General features: G+C 41.2%; 1 protein-coding gene across 11 annotated transcripts in view; it reads right to left on the bottom strand.

Moving 5' to 3' along the window:
* Positions 1 to 14,840, bottom strand: part of AGFG1 (ArfGAP with FG repeats 1) — a 69,175-nt gene extending 54,335 nt beyond the window's left edge. For all 11 annotated transcript variants that reach the window (XM_080670501.1, XM_080670504.1, XM_080670505.1 and 8 more), the window contains exons 1-2: positions 14,525 to 14,840; positions 2,598 to 2,691 (exon numbers count right to left, since the gene is read on the bottom strand). In XM_080670501.1, coding sequence (XP_080526627.1) covers positions 2,598 to 2,691; positions 14,525 to 14,691 — 261 coding nt within the window. In that variant the 5' untranslated portion in view covers positions 14,692 to 14,840. The remainder of the gene's footprint in view (positions 1 to 2,597; positions 2,692 to 14,524) is intronic.
* Between the last annotated feature and the right edge of the window lie 991 nt (positions 14,841 to 15,831).

The raw sequence follows: 15,831 nt of genomic DNA, 5'->3' as shown, positions 1-15,831 counted from the left end.
TGGGGATCACCACAACATGAGGAACTGTATTAAAGGGTCGCGGCATTAGGAAGGTTGAGAACCATTGATTTAAAGTTTTAAGTATGATAAACTGATGATAAAGCACATGCAGTTGAAGTCTGTATTTTTATGAAGTTGTACCAACCATCCTGCACTTCATAATATTAGTCCTCACATTTTACACATATCTTAAGTTTTTAAGAACACAGATATTGCTAATATTGTAAAGAATCAAGTATACCTACCCGAATATTTTGGTTCTAAGATGTCCTTAGGGACACAAGAAGGTATGCCTGTATTCCTCAACAAGCATTTAAAAGGTCAGTATGTTTTCTAACAGTAAGAACTATTACAAATTTCCCCTTTTCTTTGTGCACTGTTTGCTCTGCCTTCAATACCTTTTCCTACCAGCCTAAGTCCTACTCTCTCTCAAAAACCAGCAAACGTGTCATGTTCTTTGTGAGAGCTTCCCAACACCCTCCTTGTCACCATATAACTTCTGAAATTCTTACTCATCTTAATTATCTAATGCCGTGTTGTAATATGTTACATATCTGTCTCCCTCAATTCAACTGTAGTGTTATGTCAGCTAAGCCGATGCACAGATCTGTGACAGCATCCATAGTACTGAGCTCAGTGACTGTCATGATGAGGATTTCCAAGTGGCCTATAAATTTGACTCTTTAGAATTTAAGAGTCATGAACCCATTCCAGTCATCTCTCATATTTATATTTTGTTTCTACCTTTTGACATAATGGGTTGCCTAAAATCAACCAGTGCCTTTCATATTTTCTAAATTCATTTTGATATTATAGTCTTAAAAAATGTTCCTTCAGAAATCCTTGCCATATGCGAGACATTGATGAATCTTGAGGACTTTTTGCTAAAGTGAAATAAGCCAGTCACAGAAGGACAAATACTGTATGATTCCACTTATATGAGATCTAAAATAGTCAAACTCATAGAAGCAGAAAGCAGAGCAGTGGTTGCCAGGGGCTGGGAGGGGGAATGGGGAAGTGCTGTTCAATGGGTATAAAGCTCAGTCTGTGAGATGAGTAAGTGCTAGAGATCTGCTGTAGCACTGTGTCTATAGTCAGTAACACTGTATTGTACACTTTAAAAATATTTAAGAGAGATCTCATGTTAAGTGTCATTACCACAACTTTTTTTTGAGAAATCTTAATATTTTGGCAACACACCTAAACTTATCAACTAACAAGTTTGGATATTTTTACTTATTTCCCCAATGAACTGTTTGTTACTTTTCCGATTCTGTCACAGTCATTAGACTTTTAATCTAAAAAAACAATAATATACTTTTATTTCTGATTTCATTCTGATATCCAAAATTTTGCATACTAGGTCAACATTCTAAGAAAGTAATTTGAAATTTTCAGTACTAGGCTAATTCTAAAATTTATACAAATAGTCCAAATTGTATTTTAACCTGTAAATATATTATTCTATACTAAACTGTCATTACAAACTTTCTGCCCTTTCTTCTAGTTTCGATTTTCCTATAATGTACCACAATCAGTCCGGAACTTGATTACTCAAAATGTGTTATCAGTAAAATTTGGAGACTATAAAGTGCTCACTTCTAGAAATCCATGTACTTAAAAATATTTCATATAATCTTGAATTTACACTTCTTCACTATTATAGAACCAAAAACACATGTGCATCACAAGTAGGCAAGCAATTTTAAGATATTATTATCAAGTATTTAGAAGACAGGTAGAGTGCAAAATGCTTGCATACATCTTCTGAAGGTGAAAGAGACGATTGAAACTAACAAAATCTTAACACTTAACTTCTCTTGTATCAAAAACATACAACCAGAACACAACAGAACTACTCTTTCCTTTATCGGAAATGATAAGAGTTGCCTATAAAAGTATAATGGCTATTAATTAATTAGGTGACTGGCTCATCCTTACTCCAGGTTATAAAATATGCCTGCTTTCTTTGTGATTTTTTTGTAATAGTTTTTAAAAAATATTACATCACCAACTTTTACTAATGCAAAATATGGAACTAAAAACAAAAAAGCAAACAAAGAGAAGGGAATTATTGGAAGCCCAATAAAGCAGAGTAGAAGGACAACACTCCTCTCCAAATATTTACACTATTGGGTTTCCCAGGACACTATGCTGTACCCTCAGAACTACCAGCCTCCTCCCTTGTGAGCACCAGCTCAATATGACATTAAACATCACATAAAATGTAGTATATAGGAAGGAGGGAACCTCAAGTGAAAACTTACAAAAGTTTACGATAACACCATAAAGTTCTTTTTTTAAAAAATCTTTTAAAGCAAAGACTAACAGTTACTCCAATACTAGACATCTTCTAAAATGCCTTTTATAGTCATCACTGATGAATTTTAAATATATATATTTTACCTCAGGTTAAAGCAAAGTACTTAGATAGCAAACATTAATTCTAAATAAATTAAATGAGTATATACTAAAATCCTAAATATAAAATACAAAAATAACTTTTTTTAGACAGTGAAATTCACCATTCTCAACAACTTATTAAATCTTATTAAAATGGCTGCCAACAAAAAAGTTGAAATTGTAAAAACACTTACTTCATTTCCATGTTTTTGTAGGAATTCAATTTCCTGTTGTGTGAATGTTGTCATGGAGATAGATTTCACCCTGTGTGGTGGATTTAACCCTCGCCTAAGAGAGAAAATATTTTACAAATTTACTATTATATACTATAATTTTAAAATTACACATCAATGCAAAACATTTTTAGCTAGCACATTTAAACTTGGAACAATGGTTTATTTCATAAACTAAAGGTTATCTTTAAAAATTATTTTAAACTATTAATCTCCACAACAGATATGTCAAGCTAAGTTTTGCTAGAACCACACTAAATAATATACTTAGAGATAAATTCAGTGACTACCTAGTTAGAAACACATAGTACCTATAACACATGACCTTCTAGGAAACACAAACAGTGCTTTAGTGTGTTTTGATGATGGGAGAAGACAATATTTGTGGGAGAGCCCTATGGTAAAGAATTTAAAAAGTAATTGATTTAAATATTTTCATTTTTTAAAGAAAATATGATAATGTGTTATGTATGGAGCTACACAAATACTCTGATCAAATAGCTATATCTTTAAATGTGAGGCTAATTTAGAAAATTAAACTAACCTAAGGAAGCAAAGTTATTAACAATAAGAATAAAGTTCTATCTCTTCATCAATTCAAGTGAGGTTTGATAATAAGGGACATTATTAATCACCTCATGAGGCAGTAAGTGTTCAAGAGAAAACAGTAGGGCCCTGGAGAAGGGAATCGAAAAAATAGGTAGATACATGATTAAATGATTTTTAAGATCTTTTACAGCCTTGATGTCTTTTCTATACGGACGGCCTTAAGAAGCTATATCTTGAGTTTCTTGATGCTTTATCATGCACATAAAAAAGTGAACAGAAATGTGCTCAGAGAGAGTAAGATCTATTTATATTTTGTCCAAATATCACAAAGTGGCTACTCCATCCAGAAGAATAAGGGTCAAATAATCTCTGCAAAGTAATAAAGTAATTTATACAAAGTTTCATAAAATTACTTTGGCAGTCATGTCCTCTGGTAAAGGGGTCATTTGGAATCCAGGTTGTAGAGCAGATTATCAATATTCTTACAGAATAGTCATCTTGCAATCATCCACGCTAACTGAAATTTATCAGTGCTGTAAAATTACGGACCAAAAGTCTTTCAAAAATATTCTGGAAACACCTCTGAGTAATTATATATGGTATGTAATGTTATTTTAAATCAAAACAATAAGGAGAATTCATAAGAGAGCCCCTCAACCTTCATATCCTGCTCCTTCTTTCTCTCCCTCTAACTTTCAGAGATAGATGGCACACTCTATTGCACTTTTATCTGCTTCACATTTCAGTAGAGAATTCTGTGTTGAGTTAGGTTTGGTTTAAATTTTAAACAAATTATTTTCCTTCTAGGTCTTGGTAAGTCATACCACAGAAATGGAGATTGCATAGAAGAAGAAAACGATCACAGAAATTTCATCCTAGTAAAACTTTCAACCTTAACTATAAAGAAACAACTACAGTATGAATTACTTTTAAGCATCTTTACAATTTTCAATAACAAATTAAAGCTTTAAAGATAACAAATTTCCAAGTGAAAATTTACAAAAATCCTTATTATTCATTTAAAGCATGACACTGTTTTCCACCTCATCCTTATCATGAGAACTAAACTAACTTCACCATTTTTAGGGACACTTATTCATCTATGATATGTATTTACACCTACCTAGCTCCGAAACAATTTAAGGAGAACTTATTATTGTTCTCTCAAATTTCACTACTCCCTCCATTCTCACATAGCCACTTCGTCTCTCCTTGTTCCCTAATACCTCCTTCCTTATTCCAGTAAACCCTTTACCATTCCACTCCCCTTAAAGTAGCCTTTTTAAAAATAGAGAAGGCAAATAAATTACCTTTTTATGAAAATATGTCAAACAACGTTACAAGGGTTTATGTTTTGGAGAGAAATCTTAGAGCAAAGAATGATACTCCTATACTTCTCAAATCGTTAGATGAGGAAATCCTTGATTCTTTTTAAGTTATTTACACAGCTGTAATCATGAAAGCAGTACAATGTATATAGCTTGTTCACTCTTATATCTCGAGTCCCTACCATATCACAAGGTCTATTTATGCTTAAAGAAGGTATTCATTACTGCTCTGGCTGGGTGGCTCACTGGTTGGAGCGTTGTCCCCTACAGCAAAAGGTTACAGATCTGATTCCCAGTCCGGGCACATACGTAGGTTGCAGGTTCAATCTCTGGTCAAAGTTGAGTATGGGAGGCAACCGAGCAACATTTCTGTCTCACGTTGATGTTTCTCTCCCCCCTCCCACTCCCCGTTCCTTTCTATAAAAACCAATAGATATATTCTCGGGGGAGGTTAAAAAAAATCTATGATCACCCAAAAATCTGTACATAAATATTTGTACCAGTCTATTCATATACATAAAAAATTGTAAACACCCCAATTGTCCCTCAAATGGAAAATACACAAGCAATGGAATACTACTCAGCAATAAGGAGAAATGAAAACTATTGGAATCCATTAATGACTAACCTGGATTAATCTTAAAAGTACTATGGACCTGTCGAGTATTATGCTAAGCAAAATAAGCCTATTAGAGAATGACAAATAGGATCTCATTAATATGTGGAATCTAATGAACAAAATACATTGGCAAACAAAATGGAATCAGAGCACGGATACACGGAACAGACTGGCCGATGCCTGGGGGTGGAGGGGCGGGGATTTTATTCAGTTGGGGGGTGACTGAATAAAGAAGGTTAAGGGATTCGCTAAAGAACATATATGTATACCCCATGGACAGGGACAACAGTGTGGTGAAGGCCAAGGGAGAGGGAGGTGGGGGTGGGTGGAGGTACTAGTACACAAAGAGGGGAGAGGGGGACATCTGCAATAATGTCAGCTTTAAAATTAAAGGTACTATGCTAAGTGAAGAAGGCAATCTGAAAAGGTTATATATACTGTACTAGAAGACCGGTACACAAAATTCGTGCACGGGGGGGGGGGGGTGGGAGGGGGGAGGGTGTCCCTCAGCCCAGCCTACACCCTCTCCAATCTAGAACTCCTCGAGGAATGTCCGACTGCCCTAAATGGGCAGTCAGACATCTCTCACAATCCAGGACTGCTGGCTCCCAACTGCTCGCCTGCCTGCCTTCTTGATTGCCCCTAACCGCTTCTGCCTGCCAGCCTGATCACCCCCTAACTACTCCCCTGTCAGCCTGATTGATGCCTAACTGCTCCCCTGCCAGCCTGTTTGCCCCAACTGCCCTCCCCTGCAGGCCTGGTCACCCCTAACTGCCCTCCCCTGCAGGCCTTGTCCCCCCAACTGCTCTTCCCTGCAGGCCCGGTCGCCCCCAACTTCCCTCCTCTGCCGGCCTGGTCACCCCTAACTGCCCTCCCCTACAGGCTAGATTGCCCCCAACTGCCCTCCCTTGCAGGCCTGGTCCCTCCCAACTGCCCTCCCTTGATGGCCTGATCACCCACAACTGCCCTCCCTGCAGGCCTTGTCCCTCCCAACTGCCCTCCCCTGCTGGCTATCTTGTGGCACCCATCTTGTGTGTTGGAGTAATGGTCAATTTGCATATTACTCTTTTATTAGATATGATAGAGGCCTGGTGCACAGGTGGGGACCAACTGGTTTGCCCTGAAGGGTATCCTGGATCAGGGTGGGGGTTCCCTTGGGGCATGGGGTGGCCTGGGCAAGGGGCCTGTGGTGGTTTGCAGGCCGGCCACGCCCACCTGGTGACCCAAGCGAAGGCCCTGGTATCTGGGATTTATTTATCTTCTATAATTGAAACTTTGTAGCCTTGAGCAGAGCCAAGCCTCCTGCTCGCTCTGTGGCCGCAGCCATTTTTGCTGGGATTTATTTATCTTCTATAATTGAAACTTTGTAGCCTTGAGTGGAGGCCTGGGCCCACCAGGGTGTGTGGAAAGCTTGGCTTCCTCCATTGCCGGGGAAACTCAAGCATCCTGCTCTCTCCGTGGCCGTAGCCATCTCGGTTGGGTTAATTTGCATGCTCGCTCCTGATTGGCTGGTGGGCGTGGCTTGTGGGTATAGCAGTGATAGTTAATTTGCATGTTACTCTTTTATTAGATAGGATGATTCCATTTACAGTACATTCTCAGCAAGAAAAACTACAGTGTTGGAGAACAAATCAGTAATTGCGAGGGACTGAGTTAAGACAAGATTTAAGATTGAGGGGTGATGGAACATTGCCATGTTCTGACTATGGTGGTAGTTACATAAACCTATACCTATATGTTAAGACTCACAGAACTATACAACAAAAAAAGTTAATTTTACTGTATGGTAACTTAAAAAATAAAACACTGTAGTTCTGATTCCATATTAGTATCTATAGTGACCAAAATTTTTACAGTAATTAAAATAATTTTTTTCTCATTAACAGAACATCTCCACCTACAAGATATCATTAATGAACAAAATCTTTAACTGATCAAAAATGAATTTTTATGTATCTAATTATTTTTAAGGTGTATTCCTGGAAGCTAATGTTACTTCCCTTTTTCTCTAACCTTGTCTAGCTGTCATGTGAATTCAGTGTTTGTAAAACATTTTACTGTAATGACATTAGTCATAACTATTGAATAAGTGTTGAGCAAGTATACCACATCATTTTTACAGTGCCACTATTGAGGTACCACCCATTCTAAATCCCCCCCAAAAAAACACATTTTAAGTCTCCAGTTTAATTTAAATAATGACATTTAATAATAGCAGTATTGATATTTTGAAAGATGTTTGCCAGTTAATTGGTTTTAAGACCTTCCAAACTCACCTACTGGTGGAGTCCAATGTTTTTACAGTATAATTAAGTCATATGCAGATCCCCAGGAGTTGGGAGTTTTAACGACCACCACCCAGGTATCACTGCAACCAGATGGTGTGACTCATTCCATATGTCCACCAGTATGCTGCTCTTAACTATGCTTCAAACAATCTTGCTAATACCCATTTGTTCATCTCAAATAACAATGTGTGCTGGATGAATAAGAAAGCTTATTTAGTTAGTGTTATTAAATTGTTTTTCCCCTGCTGGGGGAGAAGCTGGTAAAATATTGCCAATAGGCTATGGAAATTTATGGGGTTGGCATAAAGTAATAAAGTTAACTTGAGATTTAAATCTATTCCAATACTAGTTATTTAATATCATCCAGAACCCAACTTTAAAACACTGAAAACAGACACACACACACACACACACACACAAACACACACCATGATGTAAAACACAGTTGTTATTTTGTTTTTCTGAAAATCACAAATATTACACTGTAACATCCTTTTAACACTTAGGGCAAGCATCTAGAAAATAATACGCAAGTAACAACTTAATTAAGATATTCCAGTAAAGAGTAGACAAAACTCAAGAATGTCTTTACTATCTCTCTAAACACCTCTGAAATAACAGCAAAGGCATAAAATGCATTAACCAAGAAAGAGACATTGGGAAAGAGAACAAGGGAGGAGCCCCAAAGCACACTATTGCTCTTGAATAACAAAATTTGGAAGATAAAATGTTAGTATACCAGCAGTAACTGACTTTACAGAGTAAGCTAAAACGGAAGCTCCTGCAGAGGTGGGAGAAGCCAGCTAGAAGTTGGTTCCCACCACAGAACCCTTGAAAGATTACCAAATGAATCAGACAAAGGTTGGGGGGTTTGGAGGGTCAAAAATAGAAAGAGGAAACAGACAACAGTCCAGCATCACTGTCTATAGTATTAAGAAATGGAAGAAGGTAACAGATGTCTATTATTGTTCACTATAAGCCTTCCTATTTTTAAATTATATGCATGTATTCTTTTGATAAAAATTGAATTAAAAATTAAACAAAAAAGAATGAAAAATAAACAGTTCTTGTCAATATTAAACTTAACATATACTTATAGGGTGTTTTCTTTAACTGATTAAAAAAAAGGCATTCCTAGAAAACTTGAGTGATTTTTTACATTTCCCCAAAATACCAAGTTTCTTCAATATATACTAGCACTCTTGCAGAAATACATACCTACTGAACACAACTGTTCTAAGTGAGTGTTCCAAGTTAGAGCCACCAAGATTTATTGAGTAAGAGATAAAGATTTGAAGAGAGAAATTAGGAAGAATTTTCATATCTTCTCATATTATTAGTCGTACTGATTTTCCTACTTCCCCCATCATAGAGCCTACAAAATTTAGCAACTGAAAATGTATCAAATAGTTTTCCCACTTACTAGTACAGTAAATTTAAATTGTACTACAGTGTCAAAGTATCTCCCTGAATGTAACCACGTTATAGTACTAAAAAAAAGTGAAAAGGAGACCGGCAGGAGTGGCTCAGTTGGTTGAGCATTGTTCCATGAACTGAGAGGTCACTGGGTTCGATTACTGGTCAGGGCACATGTCTGGGTTGCAGCTAGATCCCCAGTAGAGGATGTGATGGACGCAGCCAATACATGTTTCTCTCTCACATTGATGTTTCTCTCTCCCTCTCTCTAAAATCAATAAAAACTTTTGTTTAAGTGAAAAGGAATTTAAGGATGTAAGTCACTGCCGACTATGACCTCATGAGGAACTAAATAGTATATATAAGCAGAGCTCCTAAAGGATATTTGATTGTAATCTAATGCTAATCTATCTATATTAATAATCTATAATAAGAAAAGGGTAATATGCTAATTAGACCAAACGTCCTTCCTGACAAAGCCAGGCAGGAGGGAAGCCAGCCCAGGTCCCAGGTGCCTGCAGGAGGCCCGAGGGAAACCAGCCTGGGTACCGGGTGCCTGTGGGAAGCCCAAAGAAAGCCAGCCTGGGTCCCAGGTGCCTGCGGGCAGCCAGAGGAGGGAAGCCCAGGTCCCGGGTGCCAGAGGGAAGCTGGTGCTGGCAGCCGGGGGAAGGAAGGCCTACTCTTGCACAAATTTTCATGCATCGGGCCTCTAGTAACTATTTAAAAATAAGTAAAATGCCTCTCTTCATCTGTTCAACTTTAATTTTGAAAGGTTAATATTCTTGCAAGATTCACCATAAATCAAAATGCACACAAAATTAATAACCAGCTACATTTATCCACCAGTAAAATTCCAAGATTAAATGTACTGTCCACATAAAATAGCTGGTAGTAAGAGAAACAAAACAAAATATATATTTCTCAAATGTTATTTTTTTTTATCTAAACACTTTCTAAAAGATTAATGAATAACTTTGTTGTTGTTAATCCTCATTCTAGGATATTTTTCTCATTAACAGAAAGTGGAAGGGAGGGAGAAACTTCCATGTGAGAGAGACACATCAATTGGTTGCCTCCTACATGCTCCTGACCAAGGCTAGGGAGTGAACCCACAGCCCAGGTAATGCCCTTGACTGGGAATCGAACTTTGAGACCCTCCAGTTCAAGTTCACAGGCCGACACTCTAACCATTGGACAACACCTGCCAGGGCTATGAATCATTTTTTAAGGATAGAACAATTCTTATATTATTCACTGATTATACTAATGTAGTCTACACAAAACAAACCATTTGTTCTAAAATTAAGTATTTAACAGGAAGGCAATGTTTTATTATTGGTTGTAATGAAAGTATTTCTGTTGATAGGACCTGACAGTGACAAATCAATCTGCTACATCACCCCATTCTGCCTCAATAAAGAAAAGTTTAGCTATATCTAAATCTAAAGTCTATTTTCAAGTTTCACAATCTGAAATGAATTATGTACTCTGATGAACATCATACACAAATACAGGATAGCCCTCTGAAAATAAAGACAATATTAGCTGAGTCTAGTTGTAATTTATTTAAACAAAGATATTGTTAAGTTAATGATGAAAGATGTGACTACCTTAAAAGTTTAGAATTCTGATAGTATACATCATTTACTGTGTATTGGCATTTTCTAGACACATCAAGGTTTCGGAATGGCAGGCTAGCATGCCCTCTTTAATATACAGGGGTGGGCAAAAGCAGGTTTAGACTTGTGAGTACACGAAACACAGTTTTCTTGTATTATTATTTACTAACTAGAGGCCCAGCACTCACGAAATCGTACGTGAGTAGACCGCTGTCGCGAGCCACCATGCGAGCCACAAGCTGCGGACCTAGAACAGAGCCCCACCCGCCGATGCCGTGGGACCCAGAGCAGAGTCCCGCCTGCCGGTGCCACAGAACCCAGAGCCCCGGCCGCCGGCACCGCCACGGGACCCATCAATGCACCTCCTGGTGAGTCCAATCTTGGGCATCACAGCGTTAACTCAACAGGCCTTTTATATATATAGATAATTGTATTTACTAAAGGCCTGGTGCACGAAATTCGTGCACTTGGGGCATCCCTCAGCCCAGCCTGCGCCCTCTCACAGTCTGGGAGCCCTTGGGGGTGTCTGACTGCCGTGGAGGCGGGAGAGGCTCCCACCACCGCCTCTGCGTTCGCCAGCCATGAGCCCAGCTTCTGGCTGAGCGGCGCTCCCCACTGTGGGAGCACACTGACCACCAGGGGGCAGCTCCTGCATTGTCTGTCCCCTGGTTGTCAGTGCGCGTCATAGCGACCGGTCATTCCGCTGTTTGGTCAATTTGTACATTAGCCTCTTATTATTAGCCTTTTATTTTTATACGATTTCCCATACAAACAACTGTATCTGTCTTTTGCCCACCCGTTTTATATCTACTACTTAAGCCCTGCCCTCACATTTAGTATGCGTTCAATGAATATTTTAATTGTACCATTTCATCCTCATAGCAACCTTCTATCATCGTTACCACAAATGAAGAAACTGAGGCTGAGAGGATGGCTCCAGGCCAATCTGCACACATTATGGCCTGGCTAATACTTGCCCTAAGTCATAAAGCTAGCGGAGGTGTAAGAAATCTGACTTCAAAATTCACATTCTTTCAATTAAGCCATGTCATCTAAATAATAAATATTTAATTATTATTAAATTCAATAGTTATGTTACCCTTAAATTATTTTCCTGCATTATTGATTTTGAAAGAAAAAAAATCCTCAGAAGCTTACTGTCCCTTCAATATTTCTGCAGTAGACATTTGATCCAGTATCCATTCCCTCCTTCCCAAGAATACCAGATTTCTGACTTGGGAATTCTATTTGGGGATCCTCGTAGTTCCAATGAAGTCAGCATAGAACAGGTGTCCAATAAAGGCACTTGTTCAAGCTAACCAGGAGTGAACTGCAGAACGTCCGGACAAGCTGGAAGGACAGTATGCAGCTTCGGGAGCTGGAGGCAGCCATCTTTGGACGAGGGAAATCTAGGCAACCTCATTAAGCCATTGGATAAAGCCTTACTTAAAACCAAACAATCATCCCCTTCATATTTTTAAACCAATCTGAGTCAGGTTTTGAGTTATATCTAAAAAATCAAAACTGATTTTTATAAAGTTATTCTCATTTTGATGTCTTTCATATATTGTTTCCTACCTGGGAAATGTCCTCTCCACCTTGTTAACAATGCTTCTCATTTATTGAGCATCTATCATGAACCAGACATTGTACGAAATGTTAGACACATTATCTCAAATACTGAAACCTAATCTACATCCAAAACCTACAGGGCAAATCATTTCATAGATGATGAAACTCAAGTTCAAAGAGACTGAGTGGCATTCTCAATACCACATAGCTAGTAGTGGAACCAGGATTCAAAACCAGGTTTATATAGCTCATAAATACCTGTTCTTTCAACTCCATGAACCTACCTGCCAAATGGATCTTGGATTTGAAGGTTTTTGCTTAGGCATCAAGTCCTCTATGAAATTTTCTCTACCATTTACATATTTCACGGATAGCTCATTCAAAGAAAGGAAATGTTATAATGTATTATAACTAAATGTATATACTTAGAATGCAAGCCCCTTAAGGATAGGAGGATCCACCTAACACCAATGCCTCCCACAATGTCTGACACAGGCCAAGTGACCAATAAATACGTGTGGAATCACCACTAAACAGAAATCTGAAGCACTATCTATTATAGATTAAACCCCACTGAAATAACCAATTGTCATCACAGTGAGGTATACTTTTATATAGAATGCTTCTGAGACATGGAATCTAGAAAGAAATTTGTAAATATTTCTTGATATTATGCATTTGCTGCAATAAATTAAATGTTCCCCACTATACTTAAAAAGGGCTACAAAGAAATGTCAAAATCCAGAAGAGTAAATACATATATTTTTCAAACCAAATACTTAAAATATATCAAAGGACCCTGTGTTTAGTAAAAGACATTATGCACATAATAAATGTCAAATACATCTAAAAAATTGGACTATTGACTTCATTTTTAGAAGCAAAGTTGCCCACGTAAGTCACTTAACTATTTGTAAGTGACAATCATGAACCAGACAATCTCAGATACCAACCTAGCCCTCCCATGCTGGGGTAATTCAGTAATATCATTACTTGTCAAATTCTCAGTGCTTCCCTGACTACCATCTAAAAGTAACTCTCAGAGGAGGTCTCTCCTATCATACTATTTTAGTGCATACTTACCCCTGACATTTTTCTCATCTAATTACCATTTCCCCCACTAGAATGTAAGCACCAGAAGAACAAGAACTTTGCTGTATTTATTAGAACACCCCACACCTTCACACAGAACCTACGAGGCACCAGTAAATGTTTGTTGAAGAAATAACAGTCTTAGAAGACTAATAATGCCTCTTTGTGCCCAACTTAAAAAAAAAGGAAATCGTACACTACTGGACATGTCCTGCATTTTCCAAATATGTTTTCTCTTATGCCATGTACTTTGTCTCAGTATTAATATTACAAAGGTTGTGTCTGTGTGTGTAGTAACCAAATTATTTGAAAGAACAGTACAAATGAAAAAACTAGGTGTTTTGGAACAATAAAGCTCTTAGCATTTAGTAAGCCTTACTTCGTCAATTAACTTACTTTGAATCTATACATAATTACTGCATAAAAGCAACTTATCAGTTCCCAAACCATCTGCAAACTTTCCAAAAGAAATTTCACAGCAACAAAAATCTTACCAAAATAAAGCTTACTGAAGCAAAGATAAACAAATACCACCCGCCCCAGTAAGTCAAGACGGTGGCCTCCGTTTTTCTTCGACAATGCTGTCTCTCCACCTCTCCCCGTTCCCGTGCACAGCCAGGACACTCGGGTATCGGTAGGGAAATCGTGCGGATACCACCACCATGTTTGGAATGACACAGCTCCTGGCCAATGCCTTCTTTCCATTAAAACTTTCCCCAAACTCCTCAGGACGCTCTTTGGACCCTGACGCTCAAACCCCTTCCACCTCACATCTGCTTCTCTCTCCTCCCTCGCCAGAAATAAGCCTCCCGAACTTTTCCCTCGGGATTCACGCCTGTGCCATCAGGACATTTTAATCTTGTTACTATTTCTATCTAAGTGCCAGCTTTCTCCCAGGGACTCGGGGGCTCTGGACCCGCGGGGGGAAGCCCAGGCGAGGCGTCCTCCCTGCCGCTCCCACCCCAGCTCCCCACAGCCCACTCCAGCGGCGCCTGCAGGTGCCTCGCCGGGCCGACCGCCCGCCGCCGAGGGGCGGGGCACCTAAGGACCAGCACGCCTCTCCGGCTCCTCTCCCCCGGCCTTCCCCCCACGGCGGCACCGGTCAGCGCCCCAATGGGCCGGGACCCGGAGGCGGCGGCTCCGCGGGGGCCAGAGATGATCACCCCGGGCGCCCCGTCCTCCCCCCGCAGCCCGCCCACGCCCCAACCCCGGAGGCTGCACGAGCCTGGACCCTCGCCCGGCGAAAGCGAAAGCTCATCCCAGCCCGGAGCCGGGGCCAAGCGCATCCCAGCGTCCGTCCTCGGCCGCCCACCCGCCCACCCGCACCCCAACGGCCGCCCCGGCCGCCCGGAGCCCCTACCCCGGCCCGGCGGGCCTCTCCCCACGCCGCCGCCGCCCCACTCACAGGCTGCCGGAGCAGGAGGTACAGACGAAGGAGCCCACCGTCATGTTCACGTAGGTGGGGCCGCGCTGGTCGCAGTCGAAGCACTTTCGGTTGTGCGGGAGGCCGGTCATGTCCCGCAGCATCTTCAGGTGCTTCTCCTCCTGCTTCCGCTTGGCGCTGGCCGCCATGGTCGCGGCGCCCGGGGAGCAGGCCGGCAGGGCCGGGAGCCGGGCGGCGCTGCGCCGGGGGCCCGCGCTCCCACGGGCCGCCCTGGCCGCGGCCGCCGCCCTCCGTCAGCGCGCGCCCCGCACCGGGCTGGCCGCCGCCGCCGCTCGAGTCCACTGGGCTGGGCGCGGCGCGGGCGCTGAGAAGCGCGGACTGACCGGCCACACCAACCGGCCCGGCCGGGACAACCGCCGCCGCCGCCGCTGCCACCTTCCCGACTTCTCCAGAAGGGAGAAGACGAGAGAGGAGGACGGCAAGAGGAGGCCCGCCCCGAGCGGCCGGAGGCCAAGTGCGGCTTGCGCCCCCTGCTGGCCAGGAGGAGTCACTGCGGCCACGCTGAGACCCGGATTCTGGCTGGGGCCAAGCAGGGAGCATAGACAAGGGATGATGATAATACACAGTATTTGCCTTAGCCGGTCCGGTTCAGTGGATAGAGCGTCGGCCTGCAGACTAAAGGATTCGGGTTCGATTCCGTCCAAGGGTACATGCCGGGTCGTGGGCTCGACCCCCAGTAGGGTGCGTGCAGGAGGCAGCCAACCAATGATTCTCATCATTGATGTTTCTCCCTCTCCTTTCCTCTCTGAAATCAATAAAAATATATTTATTAAAAATAATAATAGACAGTATTTATTTAAACTCTTAGATGTACATCGCGCATTACATGGGTTACCTTCCTCCCCTACTTAAAACTCTTCAAGAGCGGCTCACTGCTTTGGAGATAATTCCAGGTTCCACACTGTGCCCTAAAAAGCATTCTATCTTCTAGCCCAGCCTCCATCACTTCCTCTTGGTTAACTCATCTACACTGGATTTTCACTTGCACCCTGATCACAGAAAACTCCCTTCTGGCTCAGGACCCTTACCCTTGCTGTTCTCTCTATGTTAGGGTTTCTAAACTTGCCACTATTGACATTTGAGCTAGGTCATTTTTGATGTGTGGGAGGTCTATGCATTGTAGGATACTGAGCAGCAGCTCTGTCCTTTACCCACTAAATGCCTGAAGGACCTCTCCCACAGTTGTGGCAACCAAAAACCCCCAGACACTGCCAAATGGGGAACCGTGGGAGAGGGAGATGAAATCAGCCAAGCTGAGAACCACTTGG

This window comes from Plecotus auritus, assembly GCF_963455305.1.
Source record: "Plecotus auritus genome assembly, chromosome: 5".
In the NCBI taxonomy this organism is placed as follows: domain Eukaryota; kingdom Metazoa; phylum Chordata; class Mammalia; order Chiroptera; family Vespertilionidae; genus Plecotus; species Plecotus auritus.
The sequence above is the reverse complement of the archived record's forward strand: the minus strand, read 5'-3'. Positions and strand labels throughout refer to the sequence as shown.